Here is a 23,635-nt window from a genome sequence, read left to right on the forward strand (position 1 = left end):
AATGTTTTAAGGAAACCTTTTCACAAGACTTTGTTTCAAGAAACAGTTAAGCAGGGGTCAGAGCAAGATGCAGTATAAGCAGTCCGTGCCTCAAATTCCCTACAACTACAATAAAACAAGAACATATTGGAACATTAAATACCCTCAGAATTCCAGACAACTGATGAAGGACTAGAGGACCAAAGGGAAGTCTGAATCAAGTAAAAGGTAACACGCTAACTGCCAGAGAGCAGGGTTCACAGAGTATCTTCACCCCACGCTCCTCCCAGGCACAGCACGGCCAACTTGGGAGGGTGGAAGCCAGTACAGAGCACAGTGAGACTTGGAATTTTCAAACATTCAAGCACCATTTGGGGCCCCATAGACAGGCAAGCATAGGAAAGTGGTCCTAGGAAAGGGCACCTTGGCACACTGATACCTTGGTGCCCTGGCATTCCCGGAAGGGAACATCATGCAGCACAGAGTGAGACCAGGGCTCTACAGGCAGCCAGCCACCTGAGAGGGCACCGACAACAGTGAAGCTAGTGCACTCAGACCTAAGAAGGGACATGTCAAATCTGGGACCATGTGGTTCCTGGGAAGGAAGAGAGTGTGATATACAGCGAGACCTGGACTCTGTAGCTAGCCAGACAGCCATATGTATGGGTACCGGAGGCAGAGAAGACTACACACAAACCTAAAACTGGGTGCCTAAGGAAACTCTGTATCTCATTAAAGGGTTCCCTCCTATCCTGCCAGCATACAAGATGGAAAAAGCAAGCACAGTCCATGAAATACAAACAAAAAAACTACCTGGTTCACTCCCACTGAAGAGGGGAGGGGACACAAGTCCCCAGAACTGTTGAGTCGGTGCTGGAAAACTTGATAGCAAGAGTGAGTTTGATATTTGGAGAAGAGCAAGGAAATAAGGAGAAAGCGGGAAAATTGTATGATTTAGAAAAAGAGAAGATTGAGTCTTGGAATTAATTCAATAATATACTCAAATGCCTCAAGTACAACAAAACACAAAAAAAGACATCCATGAACATGAGAGAAAATGTCTGAATTAAAAGAAAACCATAAAAAAGCAAAAATTAGTTTTATGTAGGCCAGGTTAGTGTGAAAAACAGAGGACCTTCAAACAATGTTAAATATCCTCACAGAAAGTAAAGAACACACAGGAAACAAACTAATGAAAATCAGGAAAAAACAAACAAACAAGAAACTCAAAAGAAGAATACAGAAATCATTAAAAAAAAAAAAAACTGGAATTGAAATAAATACTTGAAATGGAAAATACAAGGGAAGGATTCAAATTATATTCAAGAAGACAGAAGACAGAATAATTGGACTAGAAGACAGGGTAACTAAACATATCAAGCCTCAAGAGAAAGAAGAGAAAAAAAGCAACAAAAAGCGAACGAAGCCAAATGAATTGTGGGACTCAATTAAGGAAGCCAACATTAGGATTTTTGGATTTCCAGAATGATAGAAAGAGCTATAAAAATTTTCCAAGATATAATGGCAGAATATTTCCCAGACCTGAATGAGGAGTCAAGCCTGAAAATACACAAAGCCAGGTGAACTCCAAAAAGAAGGAATACAAAGAGGTCTACACAAAGATATATTTTTAATAAAATTTTTGAAAACCAGGGACAAGGAGAGAGTCCTGAAAGCAGCATGAGTAAAGTACAATATAACATATAATGGTCCTTGATAAGAATTAGTGTGGATTTCTCCTCAGAATCCCTGGAGGCCAGGAGGAAAATGACACCAAACTTGTTGCTATCTAGTTGATTCTCACAGGGATCCTATAGGCCACAGTAGAACAGCCCCGTAGGATTTCCAAGGAGTGGATGGTGGATCTGAACTGCTGACCTCTTGATTAGCAGCCGGTCTCTTAAGCACTGCACCATCAGGGCTCCAGGAGTAATGGAATGACATATTTAAAGTAGTGAAAGAAAAGACTTATCAACCAAGAATTCTTTACTCAGCAAAGCTATCATTCAAAATTAGAATGAAATCAAGACATTGCCAAATAAAGTTGTGGGAATTCATAACCACCATACCTTCTCTGAAAAAAAAAAAAAAAATTAACGGAGTTTTGAAGACAGAAGAAGAAGACTACACAGTTATTCTTCTGCATGTGGGAAAGTAGAAAAAAAAAGAAAAAGAGATCTCCAATAAAGGTGATAAAACCAAAAAACCAAACCCAGTGCCGTGAAGTTGATTCCGACTCAGCGACCCTATATGGTATAGGCAAATATAAGGACCAGTTGTGTGTATTCTCACGGGGTAAACTTAATAGGGTCTCTATGAATCAAAATTGACTTGACAGCACACAACAACAAACTTAGCAGTTAAGTTCCACAAGCAATGCAACAACAAATGCATAAATAATAAGCACAGACTTATACTAACAAAGTATAATGATGTAGCCTGAATCGACTCAAAGGCACTGGGGTTTTTTTTGGGGGGGTGTCATAACAGCAGAAATGGGGAGGGAAGACTTTGTTACCTGAAAAATCTTCAGGAACTTTTAGATTTTCCACAGAAGCTGTCCCTGCTGTTGTCGTACAGGAAGTGTTTCCATAGCCTGTACTGAACACATTTGGAACCTGGTCCATTGGCACCTGTACATAAATAATAAATAAATAACAAAATTAACAAAACTCAGAACATAAAAGCACACATAATATTACGTTAAATAATAATATCATTGACGAGTAAAAGCCACTCATATTGTAACCTCATATCTGTGGAGTATGATTGCTTCTTTGTTTTTTCCTTATATCCTTATGTGTCTTTGAAAGTCCTGTTTTTCAACTTTAATGTGTGGTTTGCTAGTGCCTAGTTAACTAAGAATTTCAGTTTTTTTTAAATCATAAAGGAACACATGTTTTAGCCGTGCTACTTTTTTTTTTTTTTTTACCTTGTATGTGAAGACCAAGGTAGAGATGGCTGTCATTCCCACTCATTAGAGGAAAAAGAAAGAAAACAATAGAGGAATTTCAGGGAGGAATTTCAGGGAGGAAGATGGAAGGAGCCTCCTGATGAGCGAGGGGCAAGAATGCTCTGGTCCCGATCAGAAGAAATATCTCCCGTGGCTATTTGATCCCCTTTGGTCTATATGGAAGGTGGGCTGCTCACTTCTAAGTCCCCCCAAAATGGGAGGAAACCACCCATCCCTCACCACTCCTTTTGGTGCAAAAAGAAAGCAGGGACTTCATAGGCCCTAGATGAAGGTGAGCTATGGAGCCAGACCTTTATACACATCTAAAAACGAGAGAGGACAACATAACCTAGGTATAGGTGATAAAAGGTTCTAAATAGCTGATGACATATAGTAGACGTGTTCGGTCATACAAGGTTCCTTTTCTTCACCCAACAATTAAAGACTTTAAAATAGTCTCAGAATTCTAAAGCAAAATGATACAAAAGTCCATATGGTTATGTTTTGGAGCCCTGGTGGCACAGTGAATAAGAGCTTAGCTGTTAACCAAAAGGTCAGCAGTTCAAATCCACCTTGGAAACCCTATGGTGCAGTTCTACTCTGCCCTATAGGGTCGGTATGAGTCAGAATCAACTCGATGGCAACGGGTTTTATGTTTTTTTTTTTTTAAGATACACCCAAATTATCTTCAGTGGTAAATTTTTACTAGAATTGCAAGGCCACTTATGTGTCCCCGTATGAGTGGCTGTCAGGGGACCTAACGAAGCTTTGCTATTCAGTGGAAAGGCTCCATGGCCTATCTGTGCCTGGCCTGTATTACAACCATAGTTAACAACATAGCTTTTTATTGTCCAGCGTCCAAATGGATGAGCTTTCCTTTAGACTTTTTTGTAATTTATTTATTTTGTCAAAAAATGACTTAATTGAAACCCTTCCTGTGTCAGGAGTTTGGAAAGACCCTGTACCAAGTATGTACACATGAAATATGAGTGAAAATACAGGAAAATTTACCTTAACAGTCTTCTTTAGAATAGACGGAAGCTGGGTCCCAAGAAATTTGTTTTTCTTAGGTGTTTCTCCTCTTCTCAGAGGCATGTTTGATGGCATTTGTTTATCAAATACTTCTGGTCTAAGGGTGCCACCAAAGGAGACCCTCTTTCTCTGTAAAGGTATTTGTTCTTTCTTCTTTTCTTCTTAAATAATAAAGGAAAAAAAAAAAGGCATGGAAAATGCAATGAAAAAAACAAATCCATACTTGTTGGTAGATGATGTCCGGTCGATTTTAACTCACAGTGACACCATGTGAGAGAGTATAACTGCTCCATAGGGTTTTCTTGGCTGTAATCTTTATTTACAGAAGCAGATTGCCAGATCTTTGTCCACAGAGTCAAGGTGGGTTTGAATCACCAACCTTTTGGTTAGCAGACAAGTGCTTAACCGTTAGCACCACCAGGGCTCCTTTAATTTATAACAATTACAATTATAAACTTATAATTCATACCAAATTACTATTAATTATTGGTAGCACAATATGGTGGATGTCATTAATGTCACTGAATTGTATGTACTTAGAAATGGTTAAAATGACGAGCTTTTTGTTACTTGTTTACACAATAAAAATTTTAAAATAAGTACCAAAACAATTTTTATCATGATTACTTACAAAAAAATCATGTATATGGTACTAATTAAAACATTACAAAAATTATAAAATACTATTTATAACTATTCTATTTAAAATTTATTAAAACCTAAAATCAACAGCACAGCTTCACTCTTTAGTAATGTTGATGAAGGTAAAACTGCTTCAAGCGTTCACGAGGGATCTGAGGACAAACTACTAAGAGTTCAGTCCCAACTGGACAGGACAATGATTTCGTGCAGAATACCAAAACATCCTAGCTAGACATAGCTTAATAAACTGATTAATCCAAAGCAGTGGTTTTCACCTTGGAGGAAGGAGGAGGATGAAGATGCCTGCTTTAGCAGTGACCTCAGAGAGATTTTGAAAAAGACATGTATTTGGGCCTCACCCCAATCCTCTCTAACCAAACCCAAAAAACCAAACCCTTTGCCATTGAGTCGATTCCAACTCGTAGTAATCCTGTCTATAGGACGGAGTAGAAAATGCCCCATATTGTTTCCAAGGCAGAAATCTTTATGTAAAGAAAGACTGCCATATCTTTTTCCTGAGGAGCAGCTGATGGGTTCAAATGATTGATATTTTGATGAGTAGCCAACTCCTTTAACCACTGGGCAAGCAGGGCTCCTTCGGGCCTGAGAATTTATGACCTGTGAAAAGTCCTCCAGATGAATCTGACAGGCACCTCCCACAACTTCAGCCCCACCACATGATCCGTGTGAAGGACTGGTCAGCATAAATCCCTTGTCTAAGTGATGCTTCCCGTTTGTAGACTACTAGGAAAACTTTGACTGACATGTACTTGTCTATCTGATAGACAAACACATGTCTCCCATATACTAGCCCTCTGGGGAGCCAGAGGACTTTATACTGGGATCATTGCACTAGGATCACTGGAGATCTTTCCTTTCTAAAAGCTGTTGCTGTTGTTAGGTGCCAATCTAGAAAGTTTCGACTCATAGCAACCTTGTGTATTACAGTAGGAAACACTGTCGGGTACTGCTCCACACTCACATCCTTGTTTATGCTTGAGCCCATTGTTACTATCCCTGATAAATACAGCAGATGTCAAGGAGCTACCAAGCCTACTGTCAAAGTCATATCACTGCCACTTACTGTGTGACCTTGTCAGTGTCCCCATTTGTAACATGGAGATAAATGCATTACCTACCACATGATAATTCCTATTGCACTAAGGATCAAAAAGTTTCAAGTCGTAAAGCATGTGGAAGAGTGCCTAGCACACAGTTACCACTGTGTAAGTCTTATCTCCTATTTTAATTGAAAGTATCCATGGTATACCATACTAATTCACTGTTTTACAAGAAACTGTTTGTAGGGTAGCCTGAGAATACAATGTAAAAAACATGAGAGCCACACATAAATTCAAAGATTCCCAAGGATTTCTTTTGACTTGATCCCTAGGATTAAACTCCCATGATAAGGTTGCTTTGTAGTTCATATCCCCTTTTAAAAGCAATTACTATATTTTTAAGAAAATAACACCCACGGTCTATATTTGTCTGCCAACCTCTCCCTACCCTGCAATGTATTTTCATAAGCACATTATGCTAATTTTTTTACAGCAACATGTGGAAAAAATGGCATATCAGGGCTTCTGAAAATACATCCCAAGGGGAGGGAGCCTTTGGCAAAGAAATATAGAAGGCATTTGTTATTTGCATAAAATATTGCAGTCTCCTTTCTGCTTTGGTGTAGATGAAAGAGAGCCCTGGTAGCCTAGTGGCTAAGAGCTCAGCTGCTAACCAAAAAGGTTCGAAGTTCGAATAGACAAGCAGCTCCTTGGAGACCCTATAGAACAGTTCTACACTGTCTTATAGGGTCTCTATGAGTCAGAATTGAATCGACGGCAAAGGGTCATAGGAGATGGAAAGGTGGCACAGTGGTTAAGTGCTTGGCTGCTAACTGAATGGTCAGTGGTTCAAACACCCCATCAGCTCCGTGGGAGAAAGATGTCAGAGTCTGCTTCTGTAAAAAATGTACAGCCTTGGAAACCCTATGGAGCAGTTCTCCTCTTTCTTATAGGGTCACTATGAGTGAGAATTGATTCTAGAGCAATGGTTGTTTTTTATTTTTTTTTATCTCCCTGGATATTCATTCCCTCCTGTTTACTTCCCTAACCACCTGCACTTCCTCTGTGACACCTGGTTATAATTATCTAGGTCTTCACTAATAATCTATCACTGTAGACAAGAATCATGTACCCTTGATGCCTAGTAGAGTGTCTACCACGCAGCAAATCAGTCCTGAATGAATTAAGGTATTTTATTAATTCACGTCTATTTTTTTTTCTATATATAAGGTAAAAAAAAAAAAATTAGATGTGTAAAATTTTGGGAAAAATACATTTAAGGTAAAGTAAACTTACCAATGCCTGATGAAGAATCATAAGAGCTGCTAACGTCAGCTACACTGATAATAGGAGATCCCAAGCTCATTGCAGACTTCTGCAGAGAAGCACTGTTAACTTTTTGATCAATATTTATTAGTAATTTCCTTATGAAATCTTCTTGGTGCAGTGGAACTTTTGTATCAGTAGGACTGTTCTCTTCAGACAGTTCTGGAGAGTTTGCAGGCACAAGTAAACTTCGTGGCTCCTGAGAATTGGCAAAATAAGAACAGCGATAAAAATTTCTTCCAAATACAGAAAGTTATAATTATGAAAATGTTCTTGCTTTTGATTATATTCTTTACCAAACTGCTCCTATTGACTTTTAGAAACTTCACTTGAGAAATAATACAAGCATTTATTAGCTGACTTTAAATATTCAATGGTGTAATGAAAAACAAACTTGAGGATTAAAATTATTTAAATAAAACCTCAAAGATTTTCATAACTTCCTTAAATATGTCTTCCAATATATGAAAGAAGCAAAGCTAAAATTAATCATCACCAACAGTAATTATCTGTTCACCCAGCATAGGCACAGAATTAGAACTTAATAATCAGGGTTATCAGTAACTGTCTATAGGACTCATAAGTTTAGGTCCATTTAGTGTGTGTATATATGAAAGTGCAGAAGTGAAACCGAAACCAAAACAAAAAAAAATCTCTCCCATCAATTCCGACTCACAGCAGCAACCCTGTAGCTGACTGCAGGTCGTAATCTCTATGTAAGCAAACTGCCGCACCTTTCTCCCACGGAGCCTCTGGTGGTTTTGAACCACCAGCCTTTTGTTTAGCAGTCGAATGCCTTAACCACTGTGCAACCAGGGCTTCTTCCCAGAAATGAATGCAAGAGTGAAAACTGGGTATCCCCAGGCACTGCAATCGTGGAACATATGAGTCAGATTCCGGAACATTACCTGGCACACCCCATAAATAGTACCTTCACATTTTTGCATATGTAAATTTTGAGGGGGGTTAGACGGAGCAACTAAAGGATATCCTAAAAAACATGTTAAAATCTAATGGGGTTTCAAAGGAGGAAAATTATATCATCTGAATTATTACAGAGGGCAATTCAAAAATCTACCAAAGCAAATAATTTAATGTATTTCTTTATCCAATTTCAAATTTTTTGGCTTCTCAAACTATCAATGTGAGTGAGCAGTATTTTATTTCCAATATGACGAGAACTAATAATTTTACAATAAATACATATGAATTGCCAAAAATTTAAAAGGAGGCAATAGAAGCCCATTTTTATTATTATACTCAATTGCCAAATAATTACTCTGTCAATTTGCTATAATACTGTCTCAGTACTCACTTGTAATACTTATTTTATAGCACACCAGTAACAAAGAGTTCATCCACACCAGCTGGTGGCACTTCTACCCACAATTCAGCTAAATTTTGGGTTTGTTTCTGTTCTTGATTATCTAGTGCTGCTACAACAGAAATACGAAAAGTGGATGGCTTTAACAAACAGAAATTTATTCTCTCACAGTCTAGGAGGCTACAAGTCCATATTCAGGGTGCCAGCTCCAGGGGAAGGCTTTATCTCTGTTTGCTCTTAGACAAGGACCTTGTCATCAATCTTCCCAGGTCGAGGAGCTGGGACCCTGGGTCCAAAGGATGCACTACTCTCCTGGCTTTTGTTGCTTGGTGGTATGAGGACCTTCTGTCTCTCTGCTTGCTTCTCTCTTTTATATCTCAAAAGAGATTGGCTTAAGACACAACTTATCTTGTGGATTTTGTCCTGTTGCATTAACTTAACTGTTGATAATCCCAGCTCGGTAATATCATAACAAAAACCCGTTGCCGTCGAGTTGATTCTGACTCATAGTGACCCTGTAGGACAGAGTAGGGTTTCCAAGGAGTACCTGGTGAACTCGAACTGCTGACATTTTGCTAAACAGCCCAACTTTTAAACACTATGCCACAAGGGTTTCCAGTAACATCATAGACGTAGGATTTACAACACACAGGAAAATCACAGCAGATGTCAAAATGGTGAACAATCATATAATACTGGGAATCATGGCCTTGCCAAGCTGACACACATTTTTTTAAAAATAATTTTTATTGTGCTTTAAGTGAAAGTTTACAAATCAAGTCAGTCTCTCACATATAAACTTATATACACCTTACTACATACTCCCACTTACTCTCCCCCTAATGAGTCAGCTTACTCCCTCCTTCCAGTCTCTCCTTTCGTGAACTTTTTGCCGGTTTCTAACCCCCTCTACCCTCCCATCTCCCCACCACACAGGAGATGCCAACATAGACTCAAGTGTCCACCTGATGCAACTAGCTCACTCCTCATCAGCATCTCTCTCCAACCCATTGTCCAGTCCAATCCATGTCTGCTGAGTTGACTTCGGGAATGGTTCCTGTCCTGGCCCAACAGAAGGTTTGCGGACCATGACCGCCGAGATTCTTCTAGTCTTGGTCAGACCATTCAATCCGGTCTTTTTATAAGAATTCGGGGTCTGCATCCCACTGTTCTACTGCTCCCTCAGGGGTTCTCTGTTGTGCTCCCTGTCAGGGCAGTCTGCGGTTGTGGCTGGGCACCATCTAGTCCTTCTGGTCTCAGGATGATGTAAGTCTGTAGTTCATGTGGCCCTTTCTGTCTCTTGGGCTCATAATTACCTTGTGACCTTAGCGTTCCTCATTCTCCTTTGATCCAGGTGGGTTGAGATTCATTGCTGCATCTTAGATGGCCACTTGTTAGCGTTTAAGACCCCAGACGCCACACTTCAAACTGGGATGCAGAATGTTTTCTTAATAGAATTTATTTTGCCAATTGACTTAGAAGTCCCCTGAAGCCATAGTCCCCAAACCCCCACCCTTGCTCCGCTGACCTTCAAGAGCGCATTCAGTTTATTCAGGACACTTCTTTGCTTTTGGTCCAGTCCAGTTGCACTGACCTTCTCTGTATTGAGTGTTGTCCTTCCCTTCACCTAAAGTAGTTCTAATCTACTATCTAATCTGTAAATAACCCTCTCCCACCCTCCCTCCCTCCCCCCTCTCATAACCACAAAAGGATGTGTTCTTCTCAGTTTAAACTATTTCTCAAGATCTTGTAATACTGGTCTTATACAATATTTGTCCTTTTGCATCTGACTAATTTCACTCAGCATAATGCCTTCCAGGTTCCTCCATGTTATGAAATGTTTCACAGATTCGTCACCGTTCTTTATCGACGCCTAGTATTCCATTGTGTGAATATACCATGATTTATTTATCCATTCATCCACTGATGGACCCCTTGGTTGCTTCCAGCTTTTTGCTAAACAGTGCTGCAATAAACATGGGTGTGCATATATCTGTTTGTGTGAAGGCTCTTATTTCTCTAGGGTATATTCCGAGGAGTGGGATTTCTGGGTTGTATGGTAGTTCTATTTCTAACTTTTTAGGAAAACGCCAGATAGATTTCCAAAGTGGTTATACCATTTTACATTCCCACCAGCAGTGCATAAGAGTTCAATCTCTCCACAGCCTCTCCAACATTTATTATTTTGTGTTTTTTGGATTAATGCCAACCTTGTTGGAGTGAGATGGAATCTCATCGTAGTTTTAATTTGCATTTCTCTAATGGCTAATAATTGAGAGCATTTTCTCATGTATCTATTAGCCGCCTGAATATCCTCTTTAGTGAAGTGCGTGTTCATATCCTTTGCCCAATTTTTAATTGGGTTGTTTGTCTTTTTGTGGTTGAGTTTTAACAGAATCATATAGATTTTAGAGATCAGGCGCTGGTCGGAGAGGTCACAGCTGAAAATTCTTTCCCAATCTGTAGGTGGTCTTTTTACTCTTTTGGTGAAGTCTTTAGATGAGCATAGGTGTTTGATTTTTAGGAGCTCCCAGTTATCTGGTTTCTCTTCGACATTTTTAGGAATGTTTTGTATTCTGTTTATGCCTTGTATTAGGGTTCCTAATGTTGTCCCTATATTTTCTTCCATGATCTTTATTGTTTTAGTCTTTATGTTTAGGTCTTTGATCCACTGGGAGTTAGTTTTTGTGCATGGTGTGAGGTATGGGTCCTGTTTCATTCTTTTGCAAATGGATATCCAGTTATGCCAGCACCATTTGTTAAAAAGACTGTTTTCTCCGCAATTAACTGACACTGGGCCTTTGTCAAATATCAGCTGCTCATATGTGGATGGATTTATTTCTGGGTTCTCAGTCCTGTTCCATTGGTCTATGTGCCTGTTCTTGTACCAGTACCAGGCTGTTTTGACCACTGTGGCTGTATAATAGGTTCTAAAATCAGGTAGAGTGAGGCCTCCCACTTTCTTCTTTTTCAGTAATGCTTTACTTATCCAGGGCTTCTTTCCCTTCCGTATGAAGTTGGTGATTTGTTTCTCCATCACTTTAAAAAATGTCATTGGAATTTGGATCGGAAGTGCATTGTATATATAGATGGCTTTTGGTAGAATAGACATTTTTACTATGTTAAGTCTTCCTATCCATGAGCAAGGTATGTTTTTCCACTTATGTAGGTCCCTTTTAGTTTCTTGCACTAGTACTTTGTAGTTTTCTTTGTGTAGGTCTTTTACATCTTTGGGAAGATTTATTCCTAAGTATTTTATCTTCTTGGGGGCTACTGTGAATGGTATTGATTTGGTGATTTCCTCTTCGATGTTCTTTTTGTTGATGTAGAGGAATCCAAGTAATTTTTGTATGTTTATCTTCTAACCTGAAACTCTGCCAAACTCTTCTATTAGTTTCAGTAGTTTTCTTGAGGATTCCTTAGGGTTTTCTGTGTATAAGATTATGTCATCTACAAATAGAGATAATTTTACTTCTTCCTTGCCAATCTGGATGCCTTTTATTTCTTTGTCTAGCCTAATTGCTCTGGCTAGGACCTCCAGCACAATGTTGAATAAGAGCGGTGATAAAGGGCATCCTTGTTTGGTTCCCGTTCTCAAGGGAAATGCTTTCAGGCTCTCTCCATTTAGAATGATGCTGGCTGTTGGCTTTGTATAAATGCCCTTTATCATGTTGAGGAATGTTCCTTCAATTTCTATTTTGCTGAGAGTTTTTATCATGAATGGGTGTTGGACTTTGTCAAATGCCTTTTCTGCATCAATTGATAAAATCATGTGGTTTTTGTCTTTTGTTTCATTTATATGGTGGATTACATGAATGGTTTTTCTAATATTGAACCAACCTTGCATAAAAAAAAAAAACATACCTGGTATAAATCCCACTTGTTCGTGGTGGATTAATTTTTTGATATGTTGTTGATTTCTATTGACTAGAATTTTGTTAAGGATTTTTGCTTCTATGTTCATGAGGGATATAGGTCTGTAATTTTCTTTTTTGGGGGTGTCTTTACCTGGTCTTGGTATCAGGGATATGCTGGCTTCATAGAATGAGTTAGGTAGTATTCCGTCCTTTTCTATGCTTTGAAATACATTTAGTAGTAGTTGTGTTAACTGTTCTCTGAAAGTTTGGTAGAACTCTGCAGGGAAGCTGTCCAGGCCAGGGCTTTTTTTTGTTGGCAGTTTTTTGATTACCTTCTCAATCTTTTTTTTTTATGGGTCTATATAGTTGTTCTACTTCTGATTGTGTTATTTTAGGTTGGTAGTATTTTTCTAGGATTTCATCCATTTCTTCTACGTTTTCAAATTTGTTAGAGTACAATTTTTCATAATAATCTGATATGATTCTTTTAATTTCAGTTGGGTCTGTTATGATATGGCCCATCTCATTTCTGATTCCGGTTATTTGTTTCCTTTCCTGTATTTCTTTAGTCAGTCTGGCCAATCGTTTATCAATTTTGTTAATTTTTTCAAAGAACCAGCTTTTGGCTTTATTAATTCTTTCAATTGTTTTTCTGTTCTCTAATTCATTTAGTTCAGCTCTAATTTTTATTATTTGTTTTCTTCTGGTGCCTGATGGATTCTTTTGTTGCTCCCTTTCTATCTGTTCAAGTTGTAGGGACAGTTCTCTGGTTTTGGCTTTTCATTATGTATGTGTGCATTTATCGATATAAATTGACCTCTGAGCACTGCTTTTGCTGACTGACACACATTTTTGAGGAACAGAGTTCAATTCATAATATTCCACCCATTGGCCCCCCAAAATTCATGTCCTTGCCACATGGAAAACACATTCACCGCATCATATCGTAACAAAGGTCTTAAATCAAGTCCACATCCAAAATCCAAAATATTTCTCTTCGTCTGTGAAATCTAGTTTACTAGTTATCTGCTGCCAAAGTACAATTGTGGAACAGGCTCAAGCTAGGCATTTCCATTACACATGAGAGAAATTGGAGGTAAAGAAAGGATAACAGGCACCAAGCAAGTCAGCTGAATCCATTACATTAGCCTTGAAAATAATCTAGGCTTGAAAGTAATCCTCTGTTTTCTGATCCAATTAAACATTAGCCCTGCCCTCCAGACTCTGGTATTGGCCACACTCTTTGGGCTCTGGGCTTCAGCTCCACCTTCCAGGCCCAGTGGAAAGGCAACACTGCTCCCTTGCATGTGGGCAGCCCCATTCTCCTAGTCCATCTGAGTGATGACTCCACTCTTTGAGACCCTAGAAGTCATGTCTCTAAACTTTGAGACTGAGGCAGTTCTGCTTCCTGTGTTCCCCGTCTCTTCAGCTTCTGCTTACTGGTTCCTTGGCCTCTTTGCCCCTCTGGCTTCACTGCTTGCATGTGCCCTGTTTGGGCCAGTGTTTCAAAGCTCTTTAGCTCCACCGTTAAGTGCCTGGAGGCACCCCACTCCACCAGAAAACTTTTGCGAGGAGGCACACAGCTCTCTTGGTCCTTGGGCTGTCAAGCCTAGCTCCACCAATAAGTGCTCATAGGCACCCCAGTCCACCAGGAATCTTCCTGTGCAAAGGCACTCTGCTCTCTTGCTCCATGTGTCAGCTCCAGTGCCATCTTGCGCCGGTCTCCAGGTACTGCTAATGCCATTTCTCTGCTGCTGCTTCTGTGCTGTCTCCAGTGTAATGGCCCTCCTCACTTCCTTCTGGGTCCTCACATAATTTTCTTTGATGTCCATAATTTCACCAACAGTCTCTTCAAGGCAATCTAGGCTTTTAATTTTAGGCACTTTAAAACTCTTCCAGCCTCTCCCCATTCACTTTTCAAAACTGCTTCCACATTTTGGTATTTGTTAGAGCAGCACCCCACTTTCTTAGTACCAAATTCTGTCTTGGTTCTCTAGTAGTGTTATAACAGATATACCTGCTGCAAGTGGATGGCTTTAACAAAGAGAAATTTATTCTCTCATGATCTAGGAGGCTAGAAATCTGAATTCAGTGTGTCAACTCCAGGGGAAGGCTTTCTCTCTGTTGGCCTTGGGGAAGGTCCTTGTCATCAATACAGAGATGCACTATTCTCCTTGTTCTTCTTTCTTGATGGTATACGGTCCCCCTGTATCTCTGCTCTCTTTAAAATCTCAAAAGAGATTGATTTAGGACATAATCTAATCTCGTAGATTGAGTCCTGCCCCATTAACATAACTAATGCTAATCAGAACTCATTAATATCATAGAGGTAGGATTTACAACACATAGGAAAATCACTTCACATGACTAGATGGCAGACAATCACACAATACTGGGAATGAAGGCCTAGACAATTTGACACACATTTCTGGGGGACACAGTTGAATATATAACAGTTTCCTTATACGTACAAATAAGGAAAGATGGTGGGCAGTGTTTGCTATTCCTCAAAAACTACCTTTGTCCCACAGAAGCTGATGAGCAGCAGTCTCATCATTAAGGTTATGCCTTAGGTAAGAAGCAATACTTATCAACAGTGGAGACCTTGAAATTAAAGTTCCTATTGCTAATATCCCCCAACGTGTCTGTCAGTTTGTTGTACTGTGGGGCCTGCATGGTGCGGTGATGCTGGAAGCTCTGCCATTGGTATTCAAATATGAGCAGGGTCAGTCATGGGAGACAGGTTTCAGCTGAGTTTCCAGACTAAGACAGACTAGGAAGAAGGACCCAGAAGTCTACTTCTGAAAAGATTTAGCCAGTGAAAAACTTATGAATAGCAGCAGAACGTTGCTTGATATAGTGCCAGAAGATGGGCCCCTCAGGTTGGATGTCACTCAAAAGACGACTGGGAAAGACCTGCCTCCTCACAGTAGAGTCGACCTTAATGACGTGGATGGAGTCAAGCTTTAGGGATCTTCATTTGCTGCTGGGGTATGACTCAAAATGAGGAGCAGTTGCAAACATCCATTAATAATTGGAACGTGGAATGTATGAAGTATGAATCTAGAAAAATTGGAAGCCATCAAAAATGAAAAGGAACACATAACCATCGATATCCTAGGCATTAGTGAGCTGAAATGGGCTAGTGTTGGCTATTTTGAATCCGAAGAACAACTGGTTTACTATGCCAGGAATGACAGCTTGAAGACGAATGGCATTGCATTCATCATCAAAAAAAAATTTCAAGATCTATGCTGAAGTACTACGCTGTCAGTCATAGGATAATATCCATATGCTTATAAGGAAGGCCAGTTAATATGACTATTATTCAAATTTACACACTAACCACTAAGGCCAAAGATGAAGAAATTGAAGATTTTCACCAACTTCTGCAGTCTGAAATTGATCCAACAAGCAATCAGGATGCATTGATAATTATTGGAGATTGGAACGCGAAACTTGGAAACAAGGATCGGTAGTGGGTGATAGAAATAATGCATGGGATTGCATGATAGAATTTTTCAAGAATGACTTCTTCATGGCAAGTACCTTTCTTCACCAACATAAAAGGTGGCTAAGAAAAAAAATTTTTTTTTTTTATACACGTGGACCCCCTCATATGGGATAGACAGGAATCAAATTGACTACATATGTGGGAAGAGACGATGTAAAAGCTCAATATCATCAGACGGAAGAAGGCCAGGGGCCAAGTGTGAATCAGATTATCAATTGCTCATATGCAACTTCAAGTTGAAACTGAAGAAAATTAGAACAAGTTGATGAGAGCCAATGTACAAGCTTGAGTACATCTCACTTGAATTTAGAGACCGTCTCAAAAATAGATTTGACAAGTTGAACAGTAATGATCGAAGACCAGACGAGTTGTGGAATGACATCGAGGACATCATACATCAAGAAAGCAAGAGGTCATTAAAAAGACAGGAAAGAAAGAAAAGACCTAAATGAATGTCAGAAGAGACTCTGAAACTTGTTTTGGAACACCGAGTAGCTAAAGAGAAAGGAAGAAATGATGAAGTAAAAGACTTGAAGAGAAGATTTCAAAGGGTGGCTCGAGAAGAAAACTAAAGTATTATGATGACATGTGCAAAGACCTGGAGATGGAAAACCAAACGGGCAGAACAACACACTCAGCATATCTCAAACTGAAAGAACTGAAGTCAAAATTCAGCCTTGAGTTGAAATATTAATGGATTCTATGGGGGAAAATATTAAACGATGTAGGAAGCATCAAAAGAAAATGGAAGGATTACAGAGTCACTCTACCAAAAAGAATTGGTCGACATTAAACCATTCCAGAAGGTACCATATGAGCAGGAACCAGGAAGAAGTCCAAGCGGCACTGAAGGCACTGGCAGAAGACAAGGCTCTAGGAATTGATGGAATACCAACTGAGATATTTCAACAAATGGACACAGCACTGGAAGTGCTCACTCATCTATGCCAAGAAATTTGGAAGATAGCTACCTGGCCAACCAACTGAAAGAGATCTATATTTATGCCTATTCCCAAGAAAGGTGATCCAACTGAATGTGGAAATTATCAAACACTATCATTAATATCACGCACAAGTAAATTTTTGCTGAAGATCATTCAAAAGTGGCTGCAGCAGTATATCGACAGGTAACTGCCAGAAATACAAGCTGGATTCAGAAGAGCACACAGAACCAGGGATATCACTGCTGAAGTCAGATGGATCCTGGCTGAAAGCAGAGAATACCAGAAAGATGTTTACCTGTGTTTTATTGGCTATGCAAAGGCATTCAACTGTGTGGATTATAACAAATTATGGATAACATTGTGAAGAATGGAAATTCCAGAACACTTAATTGTGCTGATGCAGATCCTGTACGTAGATCAAGAGGCAGTCGTTCGAACAGAACAAGGGAATACTTTGTGGTTTAAAGTCAGGAAAGGTGTGTGTCAGGGTTGTATGATTTCACCATACCTATTCAATCTGTAAAAAAAAAAATTTTTTTTTTTTTTATTCAATCTGTATGTTGAACAAATAATCCAAGAAGCTGGACCATATGAATAAGAATGGGGCATCAAGATTCGAGGAAGACTCATTAACAACCTGCATTATGCAGATGACACAAACTTGCTTGCTGAAAATGAAGATGACTTAGAGCACTTATTGATGAAGATCAAAGACCATAGCCTTCAGTATGGATTACACCTCCACATAAAGAAAACAAAAATCCTCAAAACTGGACCAGTAAGCAACATCATGATAAACGGGGAAAAGACTGAATTTGTAAATAACTTCATTTTACTTGTGTTCACAATCAACACCCATGCAAGCAACAGTCAGGAAATCAAAAGACGCATTGCACTGGGCAAATCTGCTGCAAAAGATCTCTTTCAAGTGTAGAAAAGCAAAGATGTCACCTTGAAGACTAAGGTGCACCTGATCCAAGCCATGGCATTTCCAATCACCTCCTAAATATGTGAAAGCTGGACGATGAATAAGGAAAAAACATAAGAAAAATTGATGCCTTTGCATTGTGGTGTTGGAAGAGAATATTAAATATACCATGGACTGCCAAAAGAATGAACAAATCTGTCTTGGAAAAAGTACGACCAGAATGCTCCTTAGAAGCAAGGATGGCAAGACTACATCTCACATACTTTGGATGTGTTGTCAGAAGGGATCAGTCCCTGGAGAAGGAAATCATGCTTCCTGAAGTAGAGGGTCAGCGAAAAAGAGGAAGACTCTCAATGAGAAGGATTGACACAGTGGCTGCAACAATGCGCTTAAGCATAACAACAATTGTGAGGATGGTGCAGGACTGGGCGATGTTTCCTTCTGTTGTATAAAAAAAAAAACAGCGTCGCAATGAGTCAGAACTGACTCAATGGCACCTAACAATAACAACATTGCTCATATCAGGTGCGCCTATGATATGTCTCCTAAGTCAGTTGATTCTTACTGGGTCATATTGAACTAGCTGGGAAGCTTCCTAAAATGTGAAAAATAGAAATTACCAGGAATAATCCTAAACATACAAAATCAGAACATTGCAAGGATTGGCCTAGAATTGTGTTTTAATAAAATGCACCACTTAGAATACCTGTTCTCCAATGATACACTCAAGTAATGAAAGAGTGTCTCACTTGGGAAAGGATAGTATTACTCCTCCAGTTTCACAGGACACCTATCAATCAAAACTGGGAAGCATCTTAGACACTCAGAATTTTCATAATGTGATTGACTTCAGACACACAAAGATGGATGGGGGCAATGACTGGGAGACAAAAGGAGTCACAAAATAAGATAAAAAAAAAATTTCAGAAATTTGAGTCTTATGTTTTGAGGTTGTTCCACCCATAGGTTGCAAGCAATAATATCAGCGGATCCTCTAGGAGTCTTTTACACCAAAATTGTAAGGCTGACTCGTACTCTTATTCTGAATAATAAATATGTATTTATTACTCAAAATAAATATATAGATAAGGAGCCCTGGTAGTGCAGTGGTTAAGCACTGGGCTGGTGTCATGCATTGAATTACATCACCCCAAAAAGGTGTGTATCAATTTGGCTGGGGCATGATTCCCAGTATTGTGTGTTTGTCCTCCATTTTGTGACTGTAATTTTCTCTTCAAGAGGATTAGGTTGGGACTGTAACACCCTAACTAAGGTCACATCCCTGATTCAATGTAAAGGCAGTTTTCCTGGGGTGTGGCCTGTACCACCTTTATTTTACAAGAGATGAAAGGGAAGCAAGCAGAGAGTTAGGAATCTCATACCACCAAGAAAGCAGTGCCAGGAGAAGAGCTGGTCCTTTGGACGCGGGGTCCCTGCACAAAGAAGCTCTTAGTCTCGGGGAAGGAAGGATGATAAGGCCAACAGACAGAAAGCCTTCTCCTGGAACCCACACCCTGAATTTATACTTTTAGCCTACTTTACTGTGAGAAAATAAACTTCTCTTTGTTAAAGGTATCCACTTGTGGTATTTCTGTTAAAGCAGCACTAGATAACTAAGACAGCTAGTAACCAAAAGCTCGGCAGGTTGAACCTACCAGCTGCTGCTCGAGAGGAAGATGTAGCACTCTGCTTCTGTAAAGATTACTGCCTCGGAAAACCTATGAGGAGTTCTACTCTGTCCTATGGGATTGCTGAGTCAGAATCGACACGATGGCAACAGGGTTTTTTTTTTGTTTGTTTGTTTGGTTTTTTGGTCTTATAGTTTTAGATTATTTTAATATGCTTAAATTAAATTTGATTTTAATACCATAGTCATATTCTCATATTATAACCAATGAGCCAACTCCCTGTCACTGACTTAAAGCGAGAAATCTTTCCTTAAAGTACATATAAAGGATTTTATATCGTCATGCAAAGGAATCAAAGTCCAAACCTTGATGATCTTTTCCATCACCTCTTTACATTTTTGTTCCAGATATTCAGTTGTGTTGCTTCCTCCAGGAACATGTCCACATTCAAACCTGGAGTGCAAAGAATGACAGACTGAGCCTCAGATGAAAATGTTATGTCCTGTGGTTAAAATTTCCATATCTGGTTAGTGTCAAGGTCAAGGAACAAACTTAAGACTTTGTTCCAGATATTACCTTGTTGACGGAAGCAAATGTAGTTAGTGTGTTTACAATAAACACTTAGATCTACATTGCCTCATGTCTCTTTTGGAACACCCTTGTCAGAGGATGGGGACCCAGAGTAATCTCTGAACACTGATTAGACTGGGTATGATTCAACAATATCCTCGGCACCATCAGTGGGTGAATCTAGTAGAGATTAAGAGCAACTATAATCGTGTTACTTCTAGTTTGGAAGGTAAAAAGCAAGACTGGTGGCTACTGTAAAGGGGGAAAAAAAGGATGTGGTCAAGGAGGTCAGCAGGAGGCAACTGATCCAGAATCCTAAGGCATGGAAAAGAGATGGGATTTTACTCTAAGTGAGATGGGAAGCAATTAGAGGTATAGGAATCATGTGACTTGCATTTAGAAGGATAATTCTGGTTGTGTGGGCAGAAGCAGAGAAACAATTCTAAGGAGCTTGGAGATGGAGATACCTGTTTGAGGGTAGAAATGTAGGATATGAATGGTGGTCTATTTCCAGATATACTTTGAGGTAGAGCCTTTAGCACTTCGTGAAAAATGTTACATATGAGACAAGAAGAGAATGGCTTTATGGGTTTTAAATAAAAATTAAATTGCCCTTTTGCTGATATGGGGAACATTGCAGGAGACAGAAGATATCAGGACTTTGGTTTTTGACTACATATTTCACATGCCCCTTAGGCATCTTGATGTAACATTGGAGATGGCGGTTGAAGTTCAGAGTGCTGCTGAGAGACTGAGATCACATGAGAAAAGACTGTGAAAGAAAGCAGAAGAGATGCAAGAACTGAGCTTCGAAGCACTAAAAGAAGGAAACAGCTAGGGAATAGCCAGTAATGGGGGAATCACAGAGTGTGAGAGTCAAAGGAAGAGTTTCAAAAGAAAGAAGTAACCAATTGAGTTAGACGTAGTCAAGATGAGAATGTAAAATTAACTGTTGGACTTGGCAGTGTGATGGTTATCTTAATAAACTATTTTATGGAGTTTTCCATAAAAGGAAATCATGACTTGGACACTCTCGGACTGAATATAGGCTCTAGGGAACGAGGGCTATAATCTGTCTGAACAACATTGGAACAGACCCAGTACATGGAAAAATCACTAGAGTTGTGTTTTTTCTCCTCCAAGAGTGAGGATCTCAGTAGGCAAAGAGAACCGATCTACAAATAAGGGGAAGGTTGTCTTAAGAAAGGCACCTAGATAATTCATTTTAAGAGGAAAGGCAGATATTCGACCACAGATACAGGTAGATTTGTAGATTAAGACAGTTGCACCCTATATATTTGGTGTGTCTGTAATGGAAAGTTTGGTAATATAGACCAGCTTTGGGACTGTTTTGTCTCTGGAGGTATAAACAATAGACTAAAGAAACATTAGGATCCAGGTAGTGTAATATGGTGCAGTCTTTAAAATAACTAAGTTTATTATGCCCAAGGAAATGAAAGGTGAAGAATTTTGGCATTAACAAAGTAGCAACCATAGTAGGAGATTTCAACATTCCTTTGAGAGTAATTAATAAACATGAGGAAAAAGAGTAAAATAGAAGGTTTGAATGTAATGGACTTATGTGGATAGGACACTACAGACAATAACTGTACAATACACATTCTTTTCAAACACACGATAACTGTACGATACAAATTCTTTTCAAACACATAGAACACATGAAATATATTATTTCATTTAGATGGAGTTTAATAAAGAGTGACAAACTGTGATATTTAGAGATGCATGCTCAGGTAGTAAAGGACCAAAAACTTTTATGACTTCGTAAACCATAATGGTGGTTTACTTGGCGAAGGGAAGAAGTAGAGATTAGAATACACAATGAAAGAAGCTTCTGGAACTCCTCTATTTCATGATGAGTGATGATCACTTGGGTGCTCACTTCATGAAAACTGAGCTATACAGTTTGTTTTGTGCCCTCTCCTATGCATGTATTTTACTATCAAGACACAAAAAGACTCATAGAGCTTCACATCCAGTCAGTCTTTTCAAATAAATAACAAGCTCCCTAAGGACCAGATTGCCCTTCTTTGGCATAGACCTGTGTGCTCAAATCCTTGAATTAAGATCACATTTAAGGCTCAATTTTCACACCTCCTAAATCCGTATGCCATAGATTAAGAAATTGTTGAGAATGACAATAAGAAACACTCTGACAATCATCAGCATTAAAGAAAGATCACAGTTGAACTTTGCAACTAGTTGATGATTAATCAGAATGTGCTGTTAATTGTAAACCCAATTAGTTTTACCTACCTGAAAGATCGATCGACAATTGTTATTATATCTCCGTTTTTTAGTACTACGGGATGGTTAACATAGGCTCCATTTAACTGCGTAGGAATGCTATCACTTAAATTAATCAGGAGTGCCTACAAGTGGAAAAAGGAGAAACATGCAACTAATAAATAGGTAAAAAGTAAAAACAAAAAAAGTTAAAACAACTTAGAAAAAATACTTACCTCCTGCTGTCGCATCTCAATTTTACAATGTTGTTTTGACACCATGGGAAGCTGTATACGGATGTCACACTCCGTCCCCCTTAATTAAAAAGAAAAAAAAAGGAAAAGAAAAGGAAGACTTCTTTGGGCTGTTGCACCTTTGAAAAAAAAAAAAAACTACCTCAAATTTTCAAAATAAAAAAGCACTTGACTAGTGTTGTTGATCCCAAAGTGTAATGACATTAAGCTACAACAAATTGGACAATGTAAATAAACTTCACCTTTGGCAATGTTTACAACTTTTATTTAAACAACTATTATAGGTATTTAAGACTTAGAGTAACTAAAAACTATGATAATAGAATATACTAGAATACAAACCTTAATCATTTGATTAAAACAGCCATGTTTATGACCCATAAATGAAGGAGTAATTTAATTCAGTTTGGAGAATGATCAATTTAATAAATTTTACTACTCTACCTGCTTTTTGATCTATAAACCATTGCATGTTTCAATATCTAATCATCCCCAAAATGCTTTTTTTCTTTACGCCTCAGTTTCTTCTCTAAAAAAGGTATTACTTTAGCATTAGCCTGATGGTGTTTGAAGGTCAATGTGAATCATTTGCCTGCACATAGCAAATGCTCATTATGTGTGAGCATTTTACTGAGGTTTTAATACTACACTGTTTGAGATGACAGATTCAGGAATCTCTTCATCATAAAAACATTAATTGGCATGCAGTAAAAAAGCATTATCTAGATTGAATTTATCTTTCGATAAAGGGCTAATATCAGTACAAAGCACCAGAAAGTAGTATTCCTAAGCCTATACATAAACTAACCCAGAGTTTATTAGCAATCAGTGTTCTTTGATTTTCTGGTGCTCCTGTTACCGATCTCTTGATTTATAAACTAAGTTGCAACAAACTACACGATCCCCTGTCTGTTCTCAGTATCTATCTCTGGAGTCAAAGAATATCCCTTCCTGCCCATTTCATATGACTCTACACTTATGAATTGCCTTTTAAATTTCAAATATTGTGGAAGTTTTGGTTAAGCATAACAGCTCAGCTAGATGCACCATAACATCCCCCTACAACAAAGACTTGAAAAACTAAGCAAAAGAGACAAAAATAACTTTGGACTCTGGAACATGAAACGGAGGGCTGAACAATCAGATGGAACGACAGTCGGAAGGAGGGATAGAAACCAGTGGGAATGCAGAGAATCATGCATCCTATGTGACCTGCCTGCCGATTTGGCACAGGGTGGCCATTTTAGGATGGCAGCGTTCATCGTCCCCAGGTAAGAATCCCAGACAGACAACTTCCCAGAGTCAGAGACATTTACTAACTTGGAAGGAAACAAGGTAAGCAGGTAAGCAGAACTTGTCCTGGGGCCAACAAAGCC

The 23,635-nt window shown here is 38.9% G+C and overlaps 1 protein-coding gene across 1 annotated transcript in view; it reads right to left on the reverse strand.

Annotated features, from left to right (window-relative positions):
• Positions 1-388: 388 nt before the first annotated feature.
• The window catches only part of LOC126081627 (proliferation marker protein Ki-67-like), a 29,849-nt gene continuing 6,602 nt past the window's right edge, over positions 389-23,635 (reverse strand). The window contains exons 2-8 of the mRNA XM_049893571.1: positions 22,242-22,320; positions 22,036-22,151; positions 19,554-19,641; positions 6,964-7,192; positions 3,944-4,125; positions 2,498-2,612; positions 389-495 (exon numbers count right to left, since the gene is read on the reverse strand). Coding sequence (XP_049749528.1) covers positions 389-495; positions 2,498-2,612; positions 3,944-4,125; positions 6,964-7,192; positions 19,554-19,641; positions 22,036-22,151; positions 22,242-22,320 — 916 coding nt within the window. The remainder of the gene's footprint in view (positions 496-2,497; positions 2,613-3,943; positions 4,126-6,963; positions 7,193-19,553; positions 19,642-22,035; positions 22,152-22,241; positions 22,321-23,635) is intronic.

This window comes from Elephas maximus, chromosome 8, assembly GCF_024166365.1.
Source record: "Elephas maximus indicus isolate mEleMax1 chromosome 8, mEleMax1 primary haplotype, whole genome shotgun sequence".
Lineage (NCBI taxonomy): Eukaryota > Metazoa > Chordata > Mammalia > Proboscidea > Elephantidae > Elephas > Elephas maximus.